This window comes from Mangifera indica, chromosome 1 (genome assembly GCF_011075055.1).
Source record: "Mangifera indica cultivar Alphonso chromosome 1, CATAS_Mindica_2.1, whole genome shotgun sequence".
Classification (NCBI taxonomy): Eukaryota; Viridiplantae; Streptophyta; class Magnoliopsida; order Sapindales; family Anacardiaceae; genus Mangifera; species Mangifera indica.
Window position 1 is genome coordinate 23,386,710 of NC_058137.1, and position 23,787 is coordinate 23,410,496.

The window sequence follows — 23,787 nt, forward strand, 5'->3', positions numbered from 1 at the left end:
TTTAAATTCATAAAATCATTTTTTAAGTTTACATCCTCTTCGAATTCGTTATCATTTTTGTATTTATTTGTGAGCCGTGAAAAAAATAGTCTTATTGCACCACAAGCGAATGTGCGGTTGACATTAGCAATTAAATCAAACCTGAGTTTTTATCCAATCTAACCACTACAAAGTGATTAGACCATGATCCAATCTAGTTTAACCTTTAAAACAATTTATTAATGAATCATTTTTAATTAGTTATAGTTCCCTTTTTATACACACTTAATTGAAATAAACGTTTTTGTGTACAACCTCGGTGTTTTGTGCATAAAACATATCATAAAAGTTTAATTATAATCCACATGCTTTTATATATTCTCTTGAGCTATATTGCAGATAACGAATGACTTAATATGATTCTTTAGTCATTTCACATTCATATACAATATTTCCTTATTTTGATTCATATTTAATCTATTTAAGATCAGTGTTATCTTTTATACATTCATATATTTACTCTTTAGTTCTCATCTTAAACTATGTTTATTCAAGTTATTCTTATTTGACTCTCTTTTTTAAAGATGTTTATTAGATTCGGTTGACCCATGACACGGAAAAATAGCCCAACCTGACTCATAGGTCTAAAAACAAGACTTATGAGTCAATCTAACCTAATATATTATTATTTATATAATAATAAAAAATTAATAATTATAATATAAAATTTTATTTTTATTAAAATTAATAGATCAATCCGTTTAAGGTTCGATTGTAAATCTTATAAATTTTATAAATCAATCTGATTTGAGATCTATTATTATACAAGTCTTAAACTCAGTCTGATGTATAGGGGTCTAATGGACCAAGCCGAAGCTGGTCCAAGCCACCCCTCTACCCTCTTCCTCTCTTCCCTCTTCCAATATGTAGCATAGGAATACAACTGTAATTTATGCACATGCTCAATGTGCGTATTCTCTAGTCACGAGTTATGTGCGTATCTATATTACAATCCGTTCAATTATTAAAAATGTTCTTTTTATTTATACGTATTTAGCCTATATTATAATATTAAAAAAATTAACTTATTTCAATTAAATATATTTTGAGTCTTTTATTTTGAAAAAGTGGTAAAATCCATTATGTAGAAATTTTGTAGATAAATTACATAAAATAATCTACTTATTTCATGAGATTTTCAAGAATCTGTTTTATGTTAATTAAGATCACTAAGTTAGATTAGAAGCCTTAATTAACACTCACTTTTCACCATATAAACCACTCAACTCCACGCTCTTCAACTTATCCTATCAACCCGGCCGGTCGTTTTTCCAAGCGTTTCTGTGATCGCCGAGAATCCGAGAAGTTCAACTGCCTACGAACCAAAGCATCAATGGCCGAGACTTACACAGAAAACAAAAACAAGGTGCAGGTTTTTGATTCGGAGGAAGATCTCGCTGTTTCACTGGCCAAATACACGGCCGATCTGTCGGAGAAGTTTTGTAAAGAGAAGGGTAGTTTCTCTGTCGTTTTGTCTGGTGGTTATCTCATCAAGTTACTCAGGTAGTATGTTACAATAAATTTAATTTTTTATGCTTTTTTTATTTTTTATAAAACTAATTAAATTGAGGTTGATCATAATTTTAGGAAATTGGTGGAACCGCCGTATATTGATTCAATTGAATGGGGGAAATGGCTCGTTTTTTGGGTGGATGAGAGAGTTGTTCCCAAGGATCATGAAGATAGCAATTATAAACTAGCGTATGATGGTCTTCTCTCTAAGGTATAATTTTTTCAAGTCTTTTTACTTGCCTTTTAATGTCCTCCAATCATCAGTCAAGGCAGTTAACATTTTCGGCTGTTAAATTTTCTTTCTCCTTCTTTTGACAGGTACCAATTATCCCCGATAACGTTTATGCTATCAATGATACTTCATCGGCGGAGGGTGCAGCTGAAGATTATGAGATGCGTCTCAAACATTTGGTCAAGAGTAATACACTAAATGTATCAGCAGCTACTGGGGCGCCCAAGTTTGATCTGATGCTTCTGGGTATGGGTCCAGATGGGCATGTGGCTTCTTTATTTCCAGGGCATCCTCTGCTGAACGAGAAAGAGAAATGGGTTACCTTCATCAAAGACTCACCAAAGCCACCTCCAGAGAGGATCACTTTTACCTTCCCTGTAATCAATTCGGCTGTGTATAACGCACTTGTGATTTGTGGTGCTGCGGAAGCCGGTCCAGTGCAGGCTGCTTTGGGAAATAGTCAAAATCCGGATAAGCTGCCCGTTCAATTGGTTTCAGCTGAAGTTGAATTAGCTTGGTTTTTAGACAAAGATGCTGCTTCAAAGCTGTAAGAGGTTAGAAAATCTAGCTATATGACTGGATCCATGTAATGTCTGCTCTCTTTATGTTGTGCTTTGTGGTTTGTTTGATCGACCAATAAGAGCTACTGGATTTTGTATTATAAGTATGGACTGACTGATGAAGCTTTTCCTCTTCTGCTATGGCAAGAGGAAAGAGTGAGAATCCAATAAAATTTTACTTGGGAAGCTTTTCTAGTCACTTATTTTTCTTGACTTAATTGGATGATTGTTGGAATTTTTGAAGCAGTCGTTTTCAATTCCCTGTCCTTGAAACAATCAATTAATCTTCCCTTCAAAGACTAATTTTGGTAAACCCAGTGTCTTATTATCATGTACTCAATGATTTGCACATCTAATGTATTAAAAATCTTTCTTAAACTTCTTTCCTTTGACCTTAAATATTCTTTGACAATCTCCCTTAACTTGCCTTCTTCCAATTTGTTTATTAAAGAGATGGAACAACTCTCAGAAGAAATTTGAAACCAACATATTCCGCTATCATGAATGGCCTCTCATCGGTTAAAGTTATATGTGTCACTGCCTCTCTAAATAATACATTAGTAGAAACACTTTAATTAATTAAGTAAATACTATTATGTAAAAAACTCTAACTCAACCGAAAGGACTGGATTCGAAGCGAGTTTTTTTAGGCTTGAAATGAGCCTATTATAAACAAGCACGAATACGAACACGAGCCTAAGCAAAAATCAGAAAAGGAACATGAGTTCAAACCCGAATAGAATAATACTCGACAAGTCGAGTCGAGCTCGGTAGTTCATAAGCTAACCTTCTCTTCTATTGCACTGAGTTGGTCTTCTATTGTCCAATTGTTGTTCAAAAGCTTGTTTTGTTGGCCTTCTATTGGACAAAAAAACGTCGCCGTTTGGGACCATTTAAAGTTTAAATGAAACCCAAAAAAACCTAATCAATTTTTGTTTATTTTCTTGTCGTTTCTTCTCTGTTGGAACTAAACCCAAAACTAAATTAAGCTACCAGCGGACTCCTCCATTTGCTCACAATTGAAACACCGTTCAACCACCACAACTACAATGCCATTCAACCGCCAACAAGGTTTATCTCTCCAAAACCTTTCAAAACTGTTGGTGATGTCAAGGACTATTTCAAACCCCTATAGCTAAGCTTCACAGCAACGAAAAATATCCTCTTGAAGCTATCTCCAGGAGCTTATCTCATTGTCTCAGTGAGCATATCAGTAGAGTTGTTTATTGAGATTTTTATTAGAAACATTTTAGGAAAGGAAAAAAAAACATACTTAATGATTTTCTCTTTTTTTGGAACTTGGAAATGTGTGTTTGGGAATTTTGATTGGTGCTGAAGCAAGGCTACAAGATTTAAACCTTATTGAGGGAATTTTGAATACGAGCTTGAACCCAAGCCAGTATATACAAACTCAAGTTTGGTACGAGCTAAACACGAACATTTAAATTATAAAGCTACCCGAATACGAACATATGTTTCAATGAACTTGGCGAGCCCGAGCCGAGCTTAAACAAAAACAAGCTAAACCCTGTTCAAGATCGGTTCGGCTCATATCCACCCCTACTTAAGGTGCTCGTATTTAGATTTCATCTTTAAACTTGGTCTTCTTGTAATATTGGCTGCCAACTAGGAGGTATTAAGGAGGGTTCCCTGACCTCTTGGGGTTTAAAAATTTTGAATTATTATTTTTAAATAAAAATTTAATATTTTAATATCTTTTAATCTTGAAAAACTATTAGTTTAATATATTTAAAATATCAAAATAATTTTTAAAATTTTATAATAACTTTTCTTAAATTTTAACATTTCTTAATTAATCTCATATATTTTTATTTTTATTCAATTTTAACTCTTCTATTCTATACTATGTTTCCAAGTCTGTCATTGCTAACAACATATATAACATCCCATTTAACTTCAAACAATTATTCAGGATGGTGTTCCTGCACAATTAGAGTCGTCTTTCTCTTGTATGATTTAATTGCGGGACTATCACCATTATCATTGCTTTTAAGATTATCTCTCTATCTTAGCCTGTCGACCATTATCTACATTCATGCCATCATTTTCTACTCCACCAGCACTATACCCTTTTGTCCATCTAACTTTTTCTCTCCTTCATCCACCTCACAATCATCATATGCAATATCCTCTTTTACATAACCATCAAGATCAATTCCTTCCCCAAACCCTCACCATATTCACCTTTATTTTTTTTTTCTTAAGTAAATGTGTATAATAACAAAAAAGAGAACACTCACAAGAGGAACAAAAAACAACCTAAACTTGACCAATCCGAGAAAGGCCAAGCCAAAAGCAAGCAAGACAAACCAAGAAACAAGAAACAACTTCATACCACAACACAGCAAAAACCAACAAAAACAACCAAACTAACTCAGCAAATCAGAAGCAGTAAAACAAGCCAACCAAAAAAACATCATAATAGTATCTTTTATAGGTTAATCGACTCATGTTGTCTTATCCTACTTTACCTTTTTACCATACACACTAATTCTATTAGTCGTAGGAGTTAATACAAAATTAATATAATATAGTAAATATATCATATGATATAATATATATAATCTGTATTGATAATATTATCGATATAAACTAATATATCTTTTAAAAAAAATGATAATATGACACAGGTATATATGATAAATTTCATTAGTTTAAGATGTTTATTATTTTAAAATGATGATATAATAATTAAAAATTATTATTATTTTAAAAAATGTAAATCTTATTATATAATATGTGGTTTATAATTAAAAAATAAATAAATGTTTAATATATAATAAAATATGTAATTCAACTGTTATCATTAAAATTAAAAAAGAAAAAAGATTAATGAATCACTAAAACATTTGAACATAACATCTAATAAATAGCGATAAAATGACACATTCTTTACCTATTCTCCAGTTATAAAGTCATCAAATATATAATCAGATAGAATTATTAATCAACCATGAACGAAATATCATTGCACATTGTAAATTGGAAAATATTATGTATATTTATTTTAATATATAAATAAGTATATAATTATACATATATTGTTTTATTTTTAATTTAAAATTATTTAATTATATAATAACAAATAATATATATATATATATATATATATATATATATATATATATATATATATTTATAAATTCAAATCTGGTTAACATAATTTTATTATTGCAAATTCTACATTACAATCATTCAAACAATCCAAATATGAAAAAAGTTTGAACATGTAACTTTCTTTTGGAAAAAGAGATATAATTACACACGGCTAATTCTACCCAATCATGATTAGAGAGTTGGAGGATATTATTTTATTTTTAATTTAAAATTATTTAATTATATATTAATATATTATTATTCATTTTTTATGCAATTAAAACAATATTCTTAACAAATATGAAAATAACATATAATTAAAATTATGATTAAATTCAAATTTGTCTAAATTCAAGTTTAATTCAATTGAAGTAAAGTAAAGTTTGAATTTGTTGAGTTTACTCAATATTATTCGAGTTAAATTTATTTGAAGGAAATTGAATTTGAGTTTAACTCTATTTTGAATTCAAACTGAATTTTAAGTTTAACTCAGTATTATAATTAAGTAAAAATAACTAAAACGATATTATTTTGATGTGTATTGATTAAAATAATATTATTTTAATCATTTTATATTAAAATTTTTTAAAACTTGTGAATTTAATAATCATAAAATTTAAATTTAAACTCATTTCAATTAAACTCCAACTCAAACAAATCAGTCCAAATCCAATCATAGTTAATGTTGCTGCAGCCAAAACAGGGTAACATTTGTCCTTGTAATGTTCACAAATAATTAAGAGGTGATTCATTATTCAGACCAACACGTGTCACTATGCCTTGTTAATAACGCCACGTCACTGAACAGAAGGCATCTCAAACCAACTTACCAACTTTCCAGCTATTGTCGATTTAGCAGATGTTCCGAACTTGGGCATGGATCCGTTGGCTTTTATCAGATCCGAGTTCCAATCGGGTTCAACTGTTAAAATTGTTCTTCTAGTACAAAAAAAAAAATCTAAAAACATAATATAATTTCCTAAAATTAAAGAAACAAATAGCCCACAGCAGCCATCCAAACTTCAAGGCTCAACTCAAGCCTTCAACACCACTCTAAAAAATAAAGATATTTTAATATTTTAAAAATTAACTTATTTCAATTATATATTTTTTTTTGTATATTTAATTGAAATAAGATAACTAAAACCTAAAAGTATCCTTATGAAAAGCGATAGACTCAACCAATTCTAGACAAAAAATAATAATTTAGTCTAAGAGGTAATGAAATTTTAGAATAAGCGAAAAAAAGAAAAAAATTCGGGGGTCTGACCCATTTTTAAATCCGGGTTAAAACAGACCCGGACATTTTCCCATCTTTAAGCCCAAAGTCAAAAGGTAAATGTTCACCGCCAAGCCCACAAATGGCCTCCTCTTCTCTCGCTTTATGTAATTCTCTATGCGGTCACTCCACCGTACGAACCATTTTTAACACTCAACTGCAGGCTCCTCAACTAATCAGATCAAACCGACCGGTCGTTTTTCCAAGCGTTTCGGTGATCGCCAAGAATCTGAACAAGTTCCAGTGCGTAAGAACCAAAGCGTCAATGGCGGAGACTTCCACAACCAACAAAAAGAAGGTGCAGGTGTTTGATTCGGAGGAAGATCTCGCAGTCTCATTGGCCAAATACACGGCCGATCTGTCGGAGAAGTTTGGTAAAGAGAGGGGTAGTTTCTCTGTCGTTTTGTCCGGTGGTTCTCTCATCAAGTCACTCAGGTATTGTATTATAATAAATTTAAAATTTTTGTGCTCTTTCTTTTATAAAACTAATTAAATTGAAGTTGATCATAATTTTAGGAAATTGGTGGAACCGCCGTATGTTGATTCAATTGAATGGGAGAAATGGCACGTATTTTGGGTGGATGAGAGAGTTGTTCCCAAGGATCATGAAGATAGCAATTATAAACTAGCATATGACGGTTTTCTCTCTAAGGTATAAGTTTTTCAAGTCTTTTACTTACCTTTTAATGTTCTTCAATCATTAATCTTTATTTAATGCATGTCTATGAAATGGGAATTGTTTGTAAACATTTTGATAGTGGAACTCTGTTAGTTTTCATAATTATTTTGATTTTTGCCACTCCTTTAAAGATAATATATAGGGTTTTCACACTGCACATTGAATCTTTTTCAAATTTTAATCCCCTTAAAATTACAACTTTAAAGAGTAAGTCTGTTTGGGCCCTTGCTTGGGAATCAATTTATTTGTGACCTTTAGGCTTATTGTCAGGATATTGTCCATAGCTCTGGGAGAGGAAATTTAGTTAATATTCACTTGACCTTCACAAGCAGTGTTGATGGCAGTGGCTTAATTGGTACCCCTTGACTTGTTTCCTAGGTTGAAGTTCTGAGTTTGAATCAAGAGGGAAATTTTATAAGCCCCACTATTTGAGGTGGGTAAGAGACAAAACCTTGGATTCAAATCATGGTTAACAACATATATTTCATCTGATTATATAAGACTCAGTGATTTGTGTCTTTAATTGCTTAATATTGAGTTCTTAATGATTTATAAAATGTATCATGACTGCTTTTTTTTTCCAAAGCTCTACTCCTTTTTATCAATTGTATTTGAGAGAATCCACATTTGCTAGTAACCTTTTTATGTTTGGGATCTTTTGTCAATTGAGCTGTTGTTTGCAGGTTATATGTTTTTGTAATGTTTTATGAATAACAATGTGAATATCAGTCAAGGCAGTTAGCATTTTTTGCTGTATTCTTCCAAATTGCCACTTAAGCTGTTTAAATTTCTTTCTCCGTCTTTTGCAGGTACCGATTACCCCTGGTAACGTTTATTCTATCAATGATTCACTGTCAGCAGAGGGTGCAGCTGAAGATTATGAGATCTGTCTCAAGCATTTGGTTAAGAGAAATATACTAAATGTATCAGCAGCTACCGGGTTGCCAAAGTTTGATCTCATGCTTCTTGGTATGGGTCCTGATGGACATGTAGCTTCTTTATTTCCAGGGCATCCTCTTGTAAACGAGAAAGAGAAATGGGTTACCTCCATTAAAGACTCACCAAAGCCACCTCCAGAGAGGATTACTTTTACCTTCCCTGTAATCAATTCATCTGCGTATAACGCACTTGTGGTGTGTGGTGCTGGTAAAGCTGGTCCAGTGCAGGCTGCATTGGGAAATAGTCAAAATTCGGATAAGCTACCTGTTCAAATGGTTTCAGCTGAAGTTGAATTAGCTTGGTTTTTAGACAAAAATGCTGCTTCAAAGCTGTAAGAGGTCGGAAAATCTAGCTACATGAGCAGATCTATGTAATGTCTACTCTATTTATTTTGTGTTTGGTGTACTTTGTGGTTTGTTTCGTCGATCAATAAGAGCTACTGGATTTTGTAGTACTTGCTGGTAATAGGTATGGACTAGAGTCCGTGATGTGTCGGGCTGGACCGTGCCCAATTTGGTGCGACCCCCGTGCCATGGGCAACATCGTACCAACGCTTGTTGTGCCAACCCCCTTCAATGCTAAGATTTGGGCCATGATACATAGCATTGTGGGTTTTATGACAGGCCTGCCTACGTACTTTGTGGGTTGGCTTGTCAAAAATTAAATTTTTATATCATTAAAATTATTAATTTTAATAATTTTTCGAAAAAATATTAAAAAATTTCGAAATTTGTATATTATTAAAATTACTTATAACAGAGGAAAATGACATGATAAAGAAATTTGAACCAATAAAATAAAAAATATATATACATGAAAAGACAAATTTATATGTATTATAATTTACAAATAGAATGCATTTTCAGTTTCTAGAATTTCAAGAAATAGTAAAATTTCTCTATGGATTGGTGGGCTCCTTACAAGGTGAATTGTGGAATTTTTCGTGACAAAAAATAATAATAATAACAATAATAAAAAGCTCATGAACATTGTAACTCAAAGACTGGTCAATAATGTATGTAATAAGAGTTTTCTTGTCATAAGGAGATACTATGGCCAGTCTCACCCACCAAAATCATCAATCCCTGGCTAGTTTTCTGGCCTCAGAAAACAATTTTCATGGAATCTAAACAGCTATTTGAAGCACATTTTTTTACTTATATAAAGAGGGTATCTTTTTTTTTTTTTTTTTCAAAGCCAAAGTTTGGAAAATTGCATGAATCTAAGCGATGGTTTGTATAGGAAGCAATAGAAGATGCTCTGCCCAAAATAAAAATATAAGATATATCCATAAACAATTACTTCTTTTATTTTCAACACATCCTCACTTTTAGACCTTTCTTTTCTCTTCTTAATTAAAGTTTTAAACCTTGGGATCTACTAATCAATTTATTTGAGGCTTTTTGCTTCCAATACCATGGAATTGGTTTTTACTAGTCAATAAAAATATGTAAATTAAGTTAAGGTTTTATAAATGTAATAGAAATTTAAACCTAATTTTTTTCTAAAAATTTTAATATCCATTTTAAAATGATGGTATAATTGTTTAAGTAACTATAACGTGGTTAGCATGGAGTTGAAAATAAACGATGAAGATTTAGAAATTAAGGGGAAGATGGGGTGTTGTCATTGTCTTATGGAAGATTGAGCTCTCTCTTTGCTTTCCTTTATTCTCATCAATCCCTTTCATCAGTCCAAAAAGGTGGTCAGCCCTATCTTCTTTTCTTATTAAAAATATTTTGTTGAATTATCTTTTTCCATTATTGACAAATTTAATTCCCTGCTTTATCACTTATTGCATATAAACATTTGATAAATTAATAAATACAAAATATTATAGTATTATATCAATTTAATTTATTTCTAAAAATCTTAGAGAAAAATTTTGAAAACAATTTCATTTGAAATTTGGAACCAATTCTTTGATCCTAATAAGAAATAATTGAAAATATATTTAATAGAACTATTTTCTAAAATGAATTTTACATAATAAAACTATTTATATACACTTTTGAGTATAAAAATGATGAATAATTATATAATTAACTGATTTTGAATTAATGATAAAATAACATCTAATCACATAATGATATGTCTGAGATAAAAACAATTGAGAAGGGAGAGAGAAGTCAGGAAGAAGAGAGAATACAGTTGAGATGACAATGTTTGTCAAGAATGGTGACCAAAAAAATAAAACCCTAGAGGAGGAAATGCAATTTTTAAAACTATTACTAGGAGGAAATTATTAGTTTTTTAAAATAAAAAATGAAAATGAGATAAAATTTTAGTTTTTAATTATTTTTAATTAAATTACGATTTTACCTTAAATCTTAAAAGAAAATTTTAATAGAATGATAAATATTTGAAATTTTTAAATCTCATAACTAAGAGTTTGAAAATAAATCAAACCTTAAATGAGAATAAATCTTTTGGCCAATATTATATAATCACTTCGAATATTTATCGATGACATTAATATTATTATAATATTTAGATTTTCCACAAATGATGATAGAAAACTTTATAAATACACATTTTTGGCATTTATACATATCTCGCAAATCTACTAACTTTTAAAAGCAAAAGTAAAGAGTTTCCGTTTTGGTATATCATTTCAATAAAATTATATATACTTTCTTTAAGAATACAAAAAAATATATATTTATATGTATTATTATATAATTAGATTAAACACTTAGGTGCATTTAGTTAAAGGAGATTAAAGATAATTTTGATAATTTATTTTTTATTACTTACATTACTTTGTTTAGTTTATATATAATAAAAAATTTCAATAATCTTTTATTAACAATAACAATAATCTTGATTTTATTATAATTATATCTTTATTTATTTAATTTTTTAAGACAAAAATAATTTTATTTTCAATTAATATAATAAATAACATAAAAAATATTTTAGGATAATTATACTTAATAGTATTTAAATAAAATAATATATTAATATTCTTTTATTACCTCTAATTAAACATAATAATTATTTATACTTATATATTTTTATTAAATTTTATTAAATATAATAATAATTTATATCTAATAATTATAAAAAAAAAATTATCTTTAAAATATTTTTTTAATTTTAACAATAAAATATCCCCTCCCTTCAAAGTCTTTTCATTTCATTTTACATTTTCTCTGAAGAGCAATTTACAAAATTTTGAAACCTTTTAATTAATTTTTGTTTTGATTTAATGTCGGTGTTTCCCTTTTGTCACCTTTTTCATCTTTTTTTCCGCAATGCCTGCGCCTCAATTTGTTGACTCAAATTCACGGCATGCACCTTAGGGAGCCATCTAACTTTTCCTTTTTAACTTCCCAAGACAAGATGCACTGCATGCTTAACATCAACACCTATCATTTTGTCTCAATAATTCACCAATTTTCGCAAACAATCCTTAATATTTGCGTAATAAAATGTATAAAGATGTTATAAATTTTAAAGTAGAGCACACAAAATGAAAACAATCCAATATTAATCAACAATTTAATATAGTTTTAAAATTAAAATCACTGCCTTTATAGAAATTTTTAGAAACAAAGTAAAATGAAGTTTCCAATATGGGATCCGCGCACAACTAGAAGACGTGAGATGTCCCTGATATAAACTTAAGAAGAATTACACTTTAAAATCTGGTTAATGAGATTTGAGAGACTACGATCATATAAATCTTACACTAAAAATTCATATTTTTTAATGTGAGATTTAAATTCTATACCTTATATTTAAGATTGTAGCATTTGATATTCATATTTTTCCAACATCTATAAATGAACTCTCCTTTTAAAAGGAGACGGGCATGAAGATGAACAATAGATTGGATTTAAAAAGAGAAAACTGAAATCGATTAAGCTGTTAATTCTGCTGGGTGGACCATTAGCATTGAAGAAAAGACTTATGATTAATGTCTAAATCAATATAGGATTTGACCAAGTCCTAATTCAAGAAATTAAATAATTCAGAAGATGGGACTATGCACTCACAAAAAGCAAAGCATCTTCTTAATTTTGCCTTCAAATTAATGTTTTAGCTAAAACTGTCATGACTAAATTAATGATATAATTATTTTTATATATTTTTTATCTGTTTTAAATTTGCCCCTAAAATTAATTTTTGGATTGGTTTAGTGCGGCAGACTTGTTAGGAGATAATAATGAGTATGGGAATTGTGATTAGTTAGTTGTAACTTTAAGTAGAAGCCAAATTTGAACAAATCTGCTCTGTGAGGTGGCTTTTGGACGATAAAACATGTGAAATCCTTTAATAAAAGGGAAAAACACTATTTCCCACCCAAATTTTAGCCACTGTTAATCTACACCCACAAAAGATGAAAAACCTCAACTCTCACATATAACCAAACTTCTGTTAATTTTTTATGTTAAAAGAAAGGATAAAATAGTCATTTTATTGTTTATATTAAAAAGTTATAAAGTTTATTACTCTTCATTTCCAAGTTTTAGAAAGTAACATTTCACATTTACCTAAGATTTTCAAACTTTGAAAAGTAATATTTTCACCCCCAGACCTAGGGTTTCCATATTTTTTAAAATTCAACCACCTCCTATAACTTTCAAAAATAGTAGTTTCACCTTAATTCTTCAACTTTATCTTCCAACGTTGTCTCTAGCCTCCTTCTCTTGGTGCGACAACGGTGGTGCGATGAAGAAATAGAGATCTTTTCGTCGCACCACCTAGACAACGAAATCTGAGGCTTTGTCGTCTTTCGTCACTCGTCGCATCATCCAGACGTGATGACAAAAGACGATGAAACATCGTCCTCTGTAGTCAGAGATAGGAGATTGGTGGAATGTTTTGATCGTCGATGGTGGCCGGAGAAGAAAACAAACCCTAGGGATGAAATCTAAACTTTTCAAACTTTGAGGATAAGTTGATGTGTTAGTTTTTAAAACCTGGAGGGGGGAAAATGATAAAATTTTAAAGTTTATAGGTAAAATGATGATTTTACCTCTATCTCTAATTGAAAATTTGGAAGACAATTTTGGCCATAGGTGAAAGTTGAAGTTTTTCATCTTTCGTAGATATAAGTTTGAGAATGACCTAAAATTTGAGTAAAAAATAGTCTTTTTCCTTTAATAAAATGGTTTAGATTTGATATTCAATAACATCATATCAGAAAAAAGTTGAAATTTTTAAATAAAATAGTTTAAACCCAAGATTTAACGATATTATATTAAAATTAAATTTTTAACTAAGCGTTTATTTCCTTGGTATAATTAATTTAATCTAAAAATATAATTTAATTTGAATAAAATTTTCCGTTATAAAAAATTTTGAATAGTCGAAGCTTATTCGATACTAAATAAGTTGGGTGAACTTAACTTGTACAACTCAGACATCTACCTCGTTATTTTATATATTATATGGGTAGTTATAATAAGACTTCTTTTTAGTCAATTTCTTCAACATCCTTTCGTGACCAAAATAATTACAATTTTTTTTTATAAAATCTTCTAGAATTAGTGCAAATTAGAAAAATAATAAAAGTCATTTTCATGATTTTTAATTTAAACTTAAACTCACTTATTATATCAAATATATTTTGAAATTATAAAAATATAGCTAAAAATTAAAAAAAATTAAAATAGAAATCCTAGAGCCTAGGCAAGAGTCGACCGAGCTGAGTTTGATTGAGGTTAAGCTCAACTCTTTTTTGGTATAATATCAAATTTGCGCTCAATTCATTTTAAAAAATTGAGTTTAAATCAAACTTTTAGTTTAACTTGATATTGAAACGATGTCATTTTAATATATATTAGTAAAAATAATATCATTTTATATCAAATTTTATAAATTCATAAACTTAATAAATTAAACACCCTAAAATTTGAGTTCAAGTTTAAATATATTGAATTTTCATATTCAAACTCGTTTAAATTAAGTTCGTTTCAAACTCATTTAAACTAAACTCAAACTTAAACTTAAATTTAATTAAATTGGATTCGAATCTAACATTTGGTTGGGCCCATTGAGTCAATATATCTAATCAAACAAGCAGACGAAGAAGTTTCCATTTTTTATTTTAATTTTATTTTTAAAAATAATTTTATTTTTTAATTTAATACTTGGAGTATTGATTTTAGGTGCATGCGGTTGACAAAAGCATTATTTTTTGTTTTAGGGGAAGCGACGTCGTTTACAAGAAAGACAAGGTTCACCTAGAGTCTCTATGCTCAAGCTCTTTATAGAGTGTTTTCTTTAGACTGCCACTGACTCTAGAGAGAGACAAAGAAACCAAAGACTTCAAAACTGTGAAAGTAAAAGTTAAAAAAAAAAAAACCAATCTAACATAAAATCTCCGAACAATCCAACAAACCCTTACCGTGCTCTAGAAGCAGAAGGCCAAAGAGGGGGAGGGGCGTTCCTGTAATTTCTGCTCCATCCATGTTCGTCTTCATTAACAACTTTCTCACCGGAATCCAACTCGGCGGTGGCGGATTCTGGTCAGGATTAACACCGCCTTCGAGTTTAGCCACGGCCGCCACGGCTCTTGCCGGGCTCTTCTTGGTCGTCGCCGCGTACTTCACTTCCACTAGGTAAAAACAAAGAATAATCTAATTCAAGTTACCCTCAAGCCTTAGTAGTAGTTACACAGTCAGAACACTCTAAGCCAAAAAAAAAAAAATTTAAAGATTTCTAAGAATAAAAGTAGTAGATGAAAGCTCTAAAACGAAGTCACACTACGTCGTCGTCTTCAAATAACTCGTCACCGTCGTCGTCGTCTTCATCATCTTCATCTTCATGGGTTCATTTGCGTTCGGTTCTATTCGTTGTTACTTCTTCCTCACCAGCTTCTTGTTCTTCTTCTGATCGGTGAGTCTCTTTCTCTCCCTATCTCTTTTTTCTTCCTAAAATACACGATATATACATATTTTAGTTTAATTTTATTTTTGTAATGCTTAACTTCCTTGATTTAGATCTTGATCTCATCCCTCAGTTCTAAAATTCGTTTCATTTCCTGAAAACACTACTTGTTGGATCTGTTTTAAGTGATACTAGTGTGGTCTATGTGTGCACGTGACTTGTAAAGCATTGGAAGATCTTAATCAGCAACTCCTTGTTCCCGCTTTAGCATAGTGTTACTGAGAACCAACTTCTGTGTAATGGGTTTCACAATTTGAAGTTTATATGGCGAAGAGCTAGCAAACTAAGGTTCTTTGTAAAGCAAAAGAAGATCCCGTACATTGTTTTCTGATTCCGATTTTTGAAATTATTAGTCTGATTAGTACTGAAATTCCGGTCTATATATTTGTGTTGTGTTTCCTCTTTTGGGCTTTCTTGTTTCTTGAATTAATTTTGTAAGTCTAGAAATTTTGGGGATTGCTGACATGGGTTGGTTAATGAAATTTCAATACATGAGTCTGCTGTTCTTGGATGTTCACCTCTATGTGTGAACGTGAATTGTAAAGCATTGGAAAATCTTAATCAGCAACTAGGTCAGTAGCAGGTGGGTTGTGCATAGTAATTGAAGCTTTTTGCAGTTGAGTAAGACATTATATCTCTGTATTTCAAAGGCTTTGGAAGTACTAAGGACTTGTCGTAATGTAGACTTGTGTTTGAGTTAGACTCGGTTATCCGACACACGACCTCTTAGAGTACTGGTCACTTAGATCTTGGAAGATAAATAAATTAGAGATCAGTTTAGTGTCTTCACGAGGGCCTTCTTTTACAAACTTCTCTAGGTTTGTGGGATGTTAGTTGAAACCCTGTTGAGCTTCAATTGCTGTACTTCATTTCTCAAATGCAAGATGGTTGATGTTGTAATATCTGTAGTTTATGCTCTGTTCATAATATTTAGAAATCATTTGCATTGACCGTTGTGGTATATCTTTTCTGGCTGGATTTGGATTATGCCTCGCTGCTTTTAATAGGTTGCTAACTTTGTCTGCTATTACCAGGGGTCGCCTCAAGTCACCCTGGTCACGCAGGAAAAGAAAGCAGGCTCTTTCTCCCCATCAATGGAGAAGTCTCTTTATGGCAGATGGGAAGTTCCGTGATGGTGGTGTTAAGTTCTTGAAGAAAGTGCGCAGTAGAGTGGGTTATCATTTCAGCCAACCTGTTGCTTTATCTCAAGTCCTTTTTTTTAATACCATTGGAATATTTATATTTTATATATGTGATGTAGGGTGTAGATCCCAGCATTAGGGCAGAGGTCTGGCCATTCCTCCTTGGAGTGTAAGTATATTGATCTTTTGTGTGTGTGTGTGTGTGTTTAGATATATACCATTTGCATGATTTGGTACTTGACATCTTTGTTGGACTTTTGATTGTCCTCAAAACCCATCTCCCAAAACTAGAATTTTTTAATTATATTTTTCCTAATTTAAATCTTAAATGATGGTTGTTCCTGTTTTCCTTAACAGCTATGAGTTAAACAGTTCCAAAGAGGAAAGAGAGTTTATAAGAACTCAGAAAAGGTATTTTGGTCAAGCTGTTCTAAAAAATTCAATGTAGTGGTCCTTTGCACCAGATATTACAGCAGGCAATTTTATTCACAATTTCAACTTTTAGGCTTTCTACTAAATGACTTTTGTGCCAATCTGTATATACAGGAAGGAATATGAGAAGCTACGCAGAGAGTGCCGGAGGCTTCTCAAACACAGCAAAGGGGGTTCTAAGTTAAAAAAAATTAGTGGAACTGGCTACAATGAAGACAGTGGAAGTGTCATTCAAGACACAGACACTTCAAGTTCTGAAGATGTGGTTAGTGCCAGGGAATCTCTCTCTAGTGAGGAAAGGAATGCAGATGCTGATTACTCGGACGATCCCTCCAGTGTGTTGTTGGAAAGGGATGATAGTTCAACTAGAATCACAAATGTTGATCCCTCCACTCTAAATTCTGAGTCATCTGACTCAGACTCCTCTGAAGACCCTGAAGTGATTCAAGCCTACCCCAGTTCAGAAGGTAGGGAAGTGACTAATGCTGATGAGCAGCCTTCAGAAGGGAATATATCTCCTGCAAGAACAGTCCATTCAAAAGTACCCACAACCGAAGATTTTGCTACTTGGCAGCGAATCATTCGCCTAGATGCTGTGCGTGCCAATTCTGAATGGATGCCATATTCTCCTTCTCAGGCTGCTGTATCAGAAGGTAGGGCACGCCGCTCTGCTAGTGCTGTTGGTTTAAAGGATTATGATCATCTGGAGCCCTGTAGAATTTTCCATGCTGCACGACTAGTTGCCATTCTCGAAGCATATGCACTTTATGACCCTGAAATTGGCTACTGCCAGGGGATGAGTGATCTACTTTCTCCTATAATTGCTGTGATAACCGAGGATCATGAAGCATTCTGGTGTTTTGTGGGTTTCATGAAGAAAGCTCGGCATAATTTTAGGCTTGATGAGGTGGGGATTCGAAGGCAGCTGAATATTGTTTCCAAGATAATAAAATGTAAGGATTCTCACCTTTACAGGCACTTGGAGAAACTTCAAGCTGAAGACTGCTTTTTTGTTTATAGGATGGTGGTAGTATTGTTTAGAAGGGAATTGACTTTTGAGCAGACACTTTGCCTCTGGGAGGTCGTATGGGCAGATCAGGCAGCCATTAGGGCTGGGATTGGAAAATCCGCATGGAGTAGGATAAGGCAACGAGCCCCACCAACAGATGATCTGTTGCTCTATGCAATTGCAGCTTCAGTTCTGCAGAGAAGGAAGTTGATCATAGAGAAATATAGCAGTATGGATGAGATATTAAGGGAGTGCAATAGCATGGCTGGGCAACTTGATGTATGGAAACTATTAGATGATGCACATGACTTGGTTGTGACTCTGCACTATAAGATAGAGTCATCTTATTAATAACTGCATAGCTGAATGCCGGCTTCTTTATGTGCTTCAGTTCTTTTCTGGATATTGGATTTCTGGGTATCTCAAGTTTCTTTTTCCACTGCTGGAAATAAGCGATGTATAGGCTATCAGGATTGAGTTATGCCTATGCTTATAGCTTTCAGGTGTAATTCTGTGTTCCTTGAACTAAGTAATCTTAGGCTCTGGGAATTTCAATTCTTTGAAAGATTACTTATTTAGATTTTATTGGACTCTACTTTACCATTTTGACAAAATTGACAAGGAATATGAAATTTAAGTTATATGATTACTAGTTTACCACAGAAGATCTACAAAGAGTTAGTTTCTGTTTAATTTGTTGATGAAACAGGTTTTATGTTGAATTGAATTGTTGTAATTCCTAGCAAAGTACATAGCTGGTTATTATCGTTGAGAGGTTATTTTAAAAATTTAAAGAGAAAGGACATAAATTCATACGCTAACAATTGTGTTGGTTAATCACCATAAAATTCACTTATTATTGGTAGTTAAATTGGTATTATTATCACTATTTTTAATGTTTTTAAAAATAACTTATTAATGAAAAATGTCGGTTATAAAAATTGTCTTCTTCTCTCCCAATTCTAAATTAAATTTTGTCCAATCTTTAATCAATCAAATTATATGTAGGTGTATATATATTTAATATATAATTTATATATATATAGATGATATATTATTATAATTAAATAATTTTAAATTAAAAATAAAATAATATTTAATCATATAATGACATATTATTTATATGCTCAAATTGTTTAATCGTATGATGATATATTATTTATAGTATTTAGTTGTTTCTTATATTCATATGTAAGGTTGGACCTAAACTGAGCTGGTTTGGGCTTAAAAGTTGACTTAATTTGGTTCGAATTTATTTGCCTCGAATATAAATCGAGTTCGAGTTAAAAGGTTTGATTTGTTTTAAAACTGAACCAAACTTGAGCTATAGGGGTTTGGCTTGCGAGTTGGATAAATGATTCGATTTAATTCGAACTTGGTTGATGGTTCCATTTGAATTATGTTAAATGATGTCGTTTTGTCAATGAACCATGAATTCAAACCACGAATTTGAACTACATATCCAAGTTATGAATTCGAATCAAATTCAAACTGAATTCAAATCAAACCATTTTTATTCAAACTAAACTATTTTCATTTGTACTGAACTAAAATCGCCTTTAATATTAATTCAACAAATTCAAACTGAATTTGAATCAAGAGATATTCAGATTCAATTCAATTCAATTCAATTTGCATCCACTCTTATTCATATGGAACCCGAATGACCATGCAATGAAACAGTAACAAACAATTTGTGTTATCGTGAAGTTAAGACATATTTTGATAAAAAATAATATCAAGCTTTTATATAATAACATTATTATCACCTCGTGGGGATGGTTGCTTCATAGCTTTCCAACATTATTATAATAATATGTTTTTTTATTGTTGATGTTATTTAATTTAATTTGTATTTTAATATTTATATATTATTAATAATAATATAATATGTAATATAAAAGATAATTTGATTTGATAAATTTATTAAAAATATTTAACGTAATATTAAAATAATATAGAAAGTAATTTTATATTAAGTATTAAGATATACTCAAATTAATTTTAATTCCATTAATATTTTATTCTTATTAATTTTTTAATACAGAAATATTTTACTTTCAATTAATAAACAAGTAAAATAAAATATATTTTATAATAATTATATCTTAAATAAAACAATATCTTAATAATTTTATCGCACATATTAATAAAAATAAATAAATATGTTATTATATGATTATATATTATTTTATTTTTAATTTAAAATTATTAAATCATATAATAATACATATCAAATATATATCTATTCATTTCCCTAGAATAGATACAAAATTTTATTAGTGTTGTAACTGCATTACACAAAGACAACGAAAGCAAGGATCCGATGGAAATAAGAATTGATAGCGAGCCTAAATATTATTTTGTGACCATTGACACAATTGTTCAAATAAGACATTCAGACGCCATGATCTTTGATAGACCATACTTCTATTCAGTTTTGGCACACACAAACACTGTAACAAACGATGACATTTTCCTAGAACTAGAGCAATGCTGATCATCAACTCACCACTCGACAATTTATTGATAGTGCAGTCTACTCTTTCTTGGTGTAGTGTCTGACTGCAAAGGCTAAGCCGAGGATCAAGAGGGGTACGAGAAACTGCAAAATCTTAATCACAAACTCAGGAGTCTTGTCGTGATTGTATGCAGGTTGTTGTGGCGGGATGTAAGTACGTTTCAGAGGAACTGTCGATGAATCAATATCACCGATGTAGTACTTCTCCATCATCTCCCTCGCGGAATCACTGTGACCCACATCTTCAAAATCATTTGTTGCATCCTTTCCTGCAAGATGTTGAACAAAATTCACAAACCAATCTCATATAATGTATTTGAAATCGGGTCAAACAGATTCGGCAATTAAGGACTTACCAGTTGCGGATAGCAAAACTTCATCCCCACCAGGGTGATCATCCATGAATGGTGTCACATCATAAACCTACAAGATGAAAGCTTAATTTAAATGTGAGAATAAACTAAAATTATTGTACCATAAGCATTTAAATGGTTAAATTCTTTTTCTCCCATGTCTAACATGTAACATAAAAAAACTTTTGGGAACTGTTAACAGGTTGTCCTTGGGAGCGCACATTAAACTCACTAATATACAAAAATTTCGTTATTGTCAATGCATTTGGTTTACAAGACAAAGATGCCTTATACCATCAAAATTTTGCATATTTGCGTTTTCAGCATGTGCCCATGTTAAAGACCACTGAAAAACCCAGGCAACCAAAGATGGAGAATAAATCAATGATAATGTAATAAACGAATGTTATCGAGCAGGATTATTCAGGGTGAAGCAGTTGCTTATACTCTTCCCTCATGAAATTATTTACAAACTATGGAGCTATTACTATAGGTCTCAATCGAATCAATCGATCACAAAATTCATAGTTGGATGGACTGCAACTCTTTTCCTATGCCAAATAGGGAATATTTTGTACTTTCTTGCTGATCACCACCACAACTTTATTAGGAAAACCTGTATCTGTACAGTCTAAGCTCTCTTTAGAGTTCATAAACAGTTGACCCTGTCAAACATGACTGTCTCTTTAAAATTCAAAAGCAGTTGCAACTATCAACTATCTCCTTATATTTTCTCAAACTGTGTTAGATCACCATATTGTTTCAGTCACTATTCTATAAATAAAACTCCAGTTGAAAAAGAAGACCAAACATTTAATTGGTAATTTCAGCAGTCACACATTTCTACCATTCCCAGAAAAGTTTAAGAAGTGTAGACCACAATCCAGTTACAAACATCATAATATCTCATAAAGCCTCATCAGAATATGCAAGGAGGTCTTTTAAATCCTACATTTAAACTAACCAGTTAATATCCTTTATGGGAAGAACATCAATTGCAGTAAATCTCAACCATTCCACAATATCCCGCATATTTTATTCGTTCAATCCCCTTCAAATATTTTAATGAATTCGGACTGTTACAGAAAATTATAGTCAACCAAAACCAAGTGTCAACAGCAGGAAGACGATTTATTACAATAAAGTCAAAATAGTTTAACAGAATCACAAATCAATCAATCAACAATGATCTGATTTAACACAAACAGCCAGAGGTCAAACAAACATCAATCACAAATTTCAAGTTTAAAGAAGGGGGAAAAAGAGCCAAAGATGAAGATTTGACCTTGCCAGAAATAATAAGCCAGCAGTCCTTGGTCTGGTTGTGCTTTGCGACCTCTTCAAACGAGTGAATCTTTGGATCTGAAGCCATTCTTCAACTCTGCTAAACACAACACCACCACAAACAAAATACCCGCAAAATTTTGAAATTTTACATACAAAATCGATCTAAAAAAGTGGAAAAATCACTATAAGAATCAAAATGAAAACCCTTTAACACTAAAACTGAAAAGGGTTGAAATTTATAAGAAAAAGAAAGATTTTGAATTGAAGATCAAACAAAGTGAAGAATCTATTATTCACTTACGTGTAGTAAGCAAAGAAACTGGTCGATTTCTCTCTTCGTTGTTGTCAAAGCCTGTCAAGCTCAAACAAACAACACTCGTTGGGATCTTGATTTCTACAACTCAACTCTTATATCAAATATTATGACCATTCAGGACTCTAAGTTTCGGCTGTCTTCAGAACAGGGTTCGTATAATTGAAGGGTACTTAGGTCTTATCACATAAATTAAAGTACGTTTACCAATTCGCAACCCTTGCCATTCTTGGCACACAGAAAAGGGCAGAAAATCGAGAATTTATTTTGGACCACAAAATATGTCGACGCACATTTTTCCACCCAAATTTTGATAAACTATCATAGCCACCTTTTAAATTTGAAAAGTCTACTTACTCATTTGTTATCAACTATTATTAAAGAAAATTGCATAATTTTATTATAAATTATTAGTTTGTCGTTTTTAAGAAAAGTTATAAAAATACATAAGCACTTCAATACAAACATTAATTACTAACAAATTTACAAAAATTTAAATAATCATTTATTTTACAGAAAATCAACAAAATAAAACTATATACTTGAATTTGATGAACAAGGGTAAAAATTATTTTACTAAGATAAAAGGGTAAATGATTTTTTTATTAAGTAATATTATATATATAAACAAATTTAATAAATTTATGTGTATAAACTGATATAATTACATCTGATTGACTGATTTTAAAATTAAAAAAAAAGTTACTTAATTAAAAGTTATTACTTTATTTTATATAAATAAGTTGGTTAAATTTGTTTATGTACATGATTTATTATTTATCATTAGATGAGGGTTAAATGAAATTTTATAAAATACTAATGTCTGTGAGTTTAATTGATATTTTACAATAAACGTGTTAGGGTGGCACTAAGTTTATTGATATTTAGTAATATGCATTATTATTATTTTTTAAATATTTTATTAGGTAGAAATCAACATCAAACTAAAAGGAAAGAAAGTAAATAAAAAAATAGAAAATATTTAATGTTGACATAGTTATGGTTAAATTAAAAAATTAATTGAGTAAAGATGTATTTGGTTTTGATAATTTTTTATTACAAAAAATAATATATTAGCATAAAGAGTTTGGTAAAATTTAGTTAAAATTGATATATATAAATAATTATTGTATTTAATTTAAAGTAATAAAAAGTTAAAATCTTATTTTACTTAAATATTATTTCATATAATTAATCTAAAATATTCTTCATATAAATTATTATTTAAATTAAAAATAATTTTTTATTTTAAAAAATTAATAAATAAAGATATAATAGTAAAAAAATAATATCAAAATATTTTTGTTACTTTTTATATTACTTGAAAATAATATCAATAATAGAAATATATCATTAAAATAATCTTTTAATACTTAAACCATTTGCTCGCCAAATATTGTTGATATTTTATTATAATTTAACTTTTAATTAATTTAATTAGAATAATTTATTATGAATTTAGAATCAATGTTG

The 23,787-nt window shown here is 30.6% G+C and overlaps 4 protein-coding genes across 7 annotated transcripts; 3 read left to right on the forward strand and 1 right to left on the reverse strand.

Annotated features, from left to right (window-relative positions):
- Positions 1-1,218: 1,218 nt before the first annotated feature.
- Positions 1,219-2,542, forward strand: LOC123193067 (probable 6-phosphogluconolactonase 4, chloroplastic). Its single transcript, XM_044605855.1, has 3 exons — positions 1,219-1,542; positions 1,627-1,762; positions 1,870-2,542. Exons 1-3 carry the CDS (start codon positions 1,373-1,375, stop codon positions 2,332-2,334), a joined length of 771 nt encoding a protein of 256 aa, XP_044461790.1. The 5' UTR covers positions 1,219-1,372; the 3' UTR covers positions 2,335-2,542.
- Positions 2,543-6,788: 4,246 nt separating this feature from the next.
- On the forward strand, positions 6,789-8,811 carry LOC123193059 (probable 6-phosphogluconolactonase 4, chloroplastic). Its single transcript, XM_044605844.1, has 3 exons — positions 6,789-7,174; positions 7,256-7,391; positions 8,228-8,811. Exons 1-3 carry the CDS (start codon positions 6,822-6,824, stop codon positions 8,690-8,692), a joined length of 954 nt encoding a protein of 317 aa, XP_044461779.1. The 5' UTR covers positions 6,789-6,821; the 3' UTR covers positions 8,693-8,811.
- Positions 8,812-14,608: 5,797 nt separating this feature from the next.
- Positions 14,609-18,505, forward strand: LOC123193085 (rab GTPase-activating protein 22-like). 3 transcript variants are annotated; one of them, XM_044605880.1, is made up of 5 exons: positions 14,609-14,929; positions 16,292-16,427; positions 16,519-16,568; positions 16,757-16,810; positions 16,946-18,505. In XM_044605880.1, the coding sequence occupies exons 1-5, from the start codon at positions 14,778-14,780 to the stop codon at positions 18,189-18,191; spliced, it is 1,638 nt and encodes a 545-aa protein (XP_044461815.1). In that variant the 5' UTR covers positions 14,609-14,777; the 3' UTR covers positions 18,192-18,505. The 3 variants fall into 3 exon arrangements, with proteins under 3 accessions (XP_044461815.1, XP_044461808.1, XP_044461818.1); XM_044605873.1 differs by having other exon boundaries at positions 14,787-15,206; XM_044605883.1 differs by having other exon boundaries at positions 14,787-15,206; positions 16,292-16,415.
- Positions 18,506-20,071: 1,566 nt separating this feature from the next.
- On the reverse strand, positions 20,072-22,458 carry LOC123193103 (cytochrome b5). Of its 2 annotated transcripts, none has more exons than XM_044605893.1 (4): positions 22,303-22,458; positions 22,000-22,095; positions 20,718-20,784; positions 20,072-20,630 (listed from the first exon to the last, which is right to left on the reverse strand). In XM_044605893.1, the coding sequence occupies exons 2-4, from the start codon at positions 22,084-22,086 to the stop codon at positions 20,380-20,382; spliced, it is 405 nt and encodes a 134-aa protein (XP_044461828.1). In that variant the 5' UTR covers positions 22,087-22,095; positions 22,303-22,458; the 3' UTR covers positions 20,072-20,379. The 2 variants fall into 2 exon arrangements, with proteins under 2 accessions (XP_044461828.1, XP_044461833.1); XM_044605898.1 differs by having other exon boundaries at positions 22,000-22,098; positions 22,303-22,416.
- Between the last annotated feature and the right edge of the window lie 1,329 nt (positions 22,459-23,787).

Excerpts from the sequence above, each read along its gene's own strand:
- LOC123193067 (XM_044605855.1), top strand. The coding sequence starts at position 1,373 with ATGGCCGAGACTTACACAGAAAACAAAAACAAGGTGCAGGTTTTTGAT. Across the intron at positions 1,543-1,626 it reads TATCTCATCAAGTTACTCAG|GAAATTGGTGGAACCGCCGT; the intron begins GTAGTATGTTAC and ends TCATAATTTTAG. Across the intron at positions 1,763-1,869 it reads ATGATGGTCTTCTCTCTAAG|GTACCAATTATCCCCGATAA; the intron begins GTATAATTTTTT and ends TTCTTTTGACAG.
- LOC123193059 (XM_044605844.1), top strand. The coding sequence starts at position 6,822 with ATGGCCTCCTCTTCTCTCGCTTTATGTAATTCTCTATGCGGTCACTCC. Across the intron at positions 7,175-7,255 it reads TCTCTCATCAAGTCACTCAG|GAAATTGGTGGAACCGCCGT; the intron begins GTATTGTATTAT and ends TCATAATTTTAG. Across the intron at positions 7,392-8,227 it reads ATGACGGTTTTCTCTCTAAG|GTACCGATTACCCCTGGTAA; the intron begins GTATAAGTTTTT and ends CGTCTTTTGCAG.
- LOC123193085 (XM_044605873.1), top strand. The coding sequence starts at position 15,049 with ATGAAAGCTCTAAAACGAAGTCACACTACGTCGTCGTCTTCAAATAAC. Across the intron at positions 15,207-16,291 it reads TCTTGTTCTTCTTCTGATCG|GGGTCGCCTCAAGTCACCCT; the intron begins GTGAGTCTCTTT and ends TGCTATTACCAG. Across the intron at positions 16,811-16,945 it reads TTTATAAGAACTCAGAAAAG|GAAGGAATATGAGAAGCTAC; the intron begins GTATTTTGGTCA and ends CTGTATATACAG.
- LOC123193103 (XM_044605893.1), bottom strand. The coding sequence starts at position 22,086 with ATGGCTTCAGATCCAAAGATTCACTCGTTTGAAGAGGTCGCAAAGCAC. Across the intron at positions 20,785-21,999 it reads GGCTTATTATTTCTGGCAAG|GTTTATGATGTGACACCATT; the intron begins GTCAAATCTTCA and ends TTCATCTTGTAG. Across the intron at positions 20,631-20,717 it reads AGTTTTGCTATCCGCAACTG|GAAAGGATGCAACAAATGAT; the intron begins GTAAGTCCTTAA and ends AACATCTTGCAG.